This window comes from Sinocyclocheilus rhinocerous, unplaced genomic scaffold (assembly GCF_001515625.1).
Source record: "Sinocyclocheilus rhinocerous isolate Xijiao unplaced genomic scaffold, SAMN03320098_v1.1 scaffold1049, whole genome shotgun sequence".
In the NCBI taxonomy this organism is placed as follows: domain Eukaryota; kingdom Metazoa; phylum Chordata; class Actinopteri; order Cypriniformes; family Cyprinidae; genus Sinocyclocheilus; species Sinocyclocheilus rhinocerous.
The window spans coordinates 1,237,500-1,239,526 of NW_015652136.1; the positions used below are offsets into that span (position 1 = coordinate 1,237,500).

A 2,027-nucleotide genomic window follows, 5' to 3' on the forward strand; every position below is an offset into this window, starting at 1 on the left:
AGAAAAATAACCATATTTAAAACGTAATAATCAATTTAATCTAGCTTGCGCTCATTGTTGTGCTTTTTATTTCACTTCTTTTGGACTGATGCACTGTAACACCCGCTGAGTACCATTAAACAGTTTGAAAGATCAAAGCGATTTTTAATATAACTCCGACTGGATTCATCTGAAAGAAGAAAGTCATATACACCTAGGATGCCTTGAGGGTGAGTAAATAATGGGCTAATTTTCATTTTTGGTTGAACTAACCCTTTCAGTCTGATTCTGTGCGTGTGATCTTCTCCTTCAAGCAAATAAATAAGGAGGCTGATGTTTGGCTTGAATCGTCAGCTCATCTGATGCTCTCTGAGACGGTGCAGGTCTGGTGTTATTGATGGATGATCTGTGTTTCAGGCCGTATCAGTGCGGACACTGCTCGCAGTCGTTCTCGCAGCCGTCGGAGCTGCGCAATCACGTGGTCACGCACTCCAGCGACCGGCCCTTCAAGTGCGGCTACTGCGGCCGAGCCTTCGCCGGAGCCACCACCCTCAACAACCACATCCGCACGCACACCGGGGAGAAGCCTTTCAAGTAAGTAACAGTGAGTACCATCCATTCCTACAACACGATCCGTCTGTTTCACAAGAATATGTGCATCCATTTCTGTACACTTCAGTTTCTCCAACAAGCACGAGTCATGCTTTCAAGCTCTCAATTATGAATAATTTTTATTTTAACACATATATACACACACACATTTTTTTAAGCAATATATGTATTTTAAATATTAGTTTTCATATAATATATATGCTAAAGAAGTTTTCATGTAATATGTGTATATAAAATTATTTATATTTTCAATCTATTAATTTTCTATATTTTTATTTTAAAAATATACTTTATATCTAATTTTTTAGAGTTAAATTTATTTATTTTTTGATTTTTTTTTGTTATTTTTATATATATATATGTGACCCTGGAGCACAAAACCAGTCATGAGTGTCATTTTTTCGAAATTGAGATTTATGCATAATCTGAAAGTGGATATCTTTCCATTGATGTATGGTTTGTTAGGATAGGACAATATTTGAAAATCTGGAATCTGAGGGTGCAAAAAAATCTAAATATTGAGAAAATCATCTTTAAAGTTGTTCAAATTAAGTTCTTAGCAATGCATATTACTAATCAAAAATTAAGTTTTGATATATTTACGGTAGGACATTTACTAAATATCTTCATGGAACATGATCTTTACTTAATATCCTAATGATTTTTGGCATAAAAGAGAAATGTATAATTTTGACCCATACAATGTATTGTTGGCTATTGCTACAAATATACCCCAGCGACTTAACACTGCTTTTGTGCTGCAGGGACACATATATATATATGGATCAAAGACGTTAAGATGTCCGCATCAAAAGAAATTTACAAAACTGATTATATGTTCATAGAAAGCACATTAAATGTAAGTAAAGTGTCTACTTTTAAGGTTTCAAATAATATTATTCATTAAAATTAAATGAGTTAATGCTTAAAATAAGAACGAATATCTGTCATTGGAGTCAGAAACTTGTTTTCCTTGTTTTTCTGACCCCAATAATATATATTATAATTATATTAAATGAAATATTTAATATAATATTTAAATATATTTAATATATATATATATATATATATTATTGGTTCTTTATGATGAATCACTTGTAATCTTCATTTGTAAGCTGCTTTAAATAAAAGCTAAATGACTGAATGTACATTTAATATAATATTATATAAACAACATGTTATTGATCAAAATGAAGTGATTTTATGCTTAAAAAGAAGAACAAATATCTGCCATTAAAGGTTGTTTTCTCTTTAAGTTCTGTTCAGTTTTTCTGATGCAGTTGGCCGATATATATATATATATTTACACCATTTTAAGCATTTTTTTTTAATCAATTGCTTGGACTCGTGTCTTTTGTCGTTTCCTATCAAATATATCTTGGTTTATTTTTGCACTGAATGCAGTCGTAAGCGACTTCGATGTATTTAGATGGATG

The 2,027-nt window shown here is 31.6% G+C and overlaps 1 protein-coding gene across 1 annotated transcript in view; it reads left to right on the forward strand.

Annotated features, from left to right (window-relative positions):
• LOC107713557 (putative histone-lysine N-methyltransferase PRDM6) overlaps positions 1 to 2,027 on the forward strand; it is a 48,094-nt gene that overhangs the window by 45,437 nt on the left and 630 nt on the right. Inside the window, exon 7 of the mRNA XM_016519106.1 lies at positions 397 to 573. Within this exon, the coding sequence (XP_016374592.1) occupies positions 397 to 573 (177 nt within the window). The remainder of the gene's footprint in view (positions 1 to 396; positions 574 to 2,027) is intronic.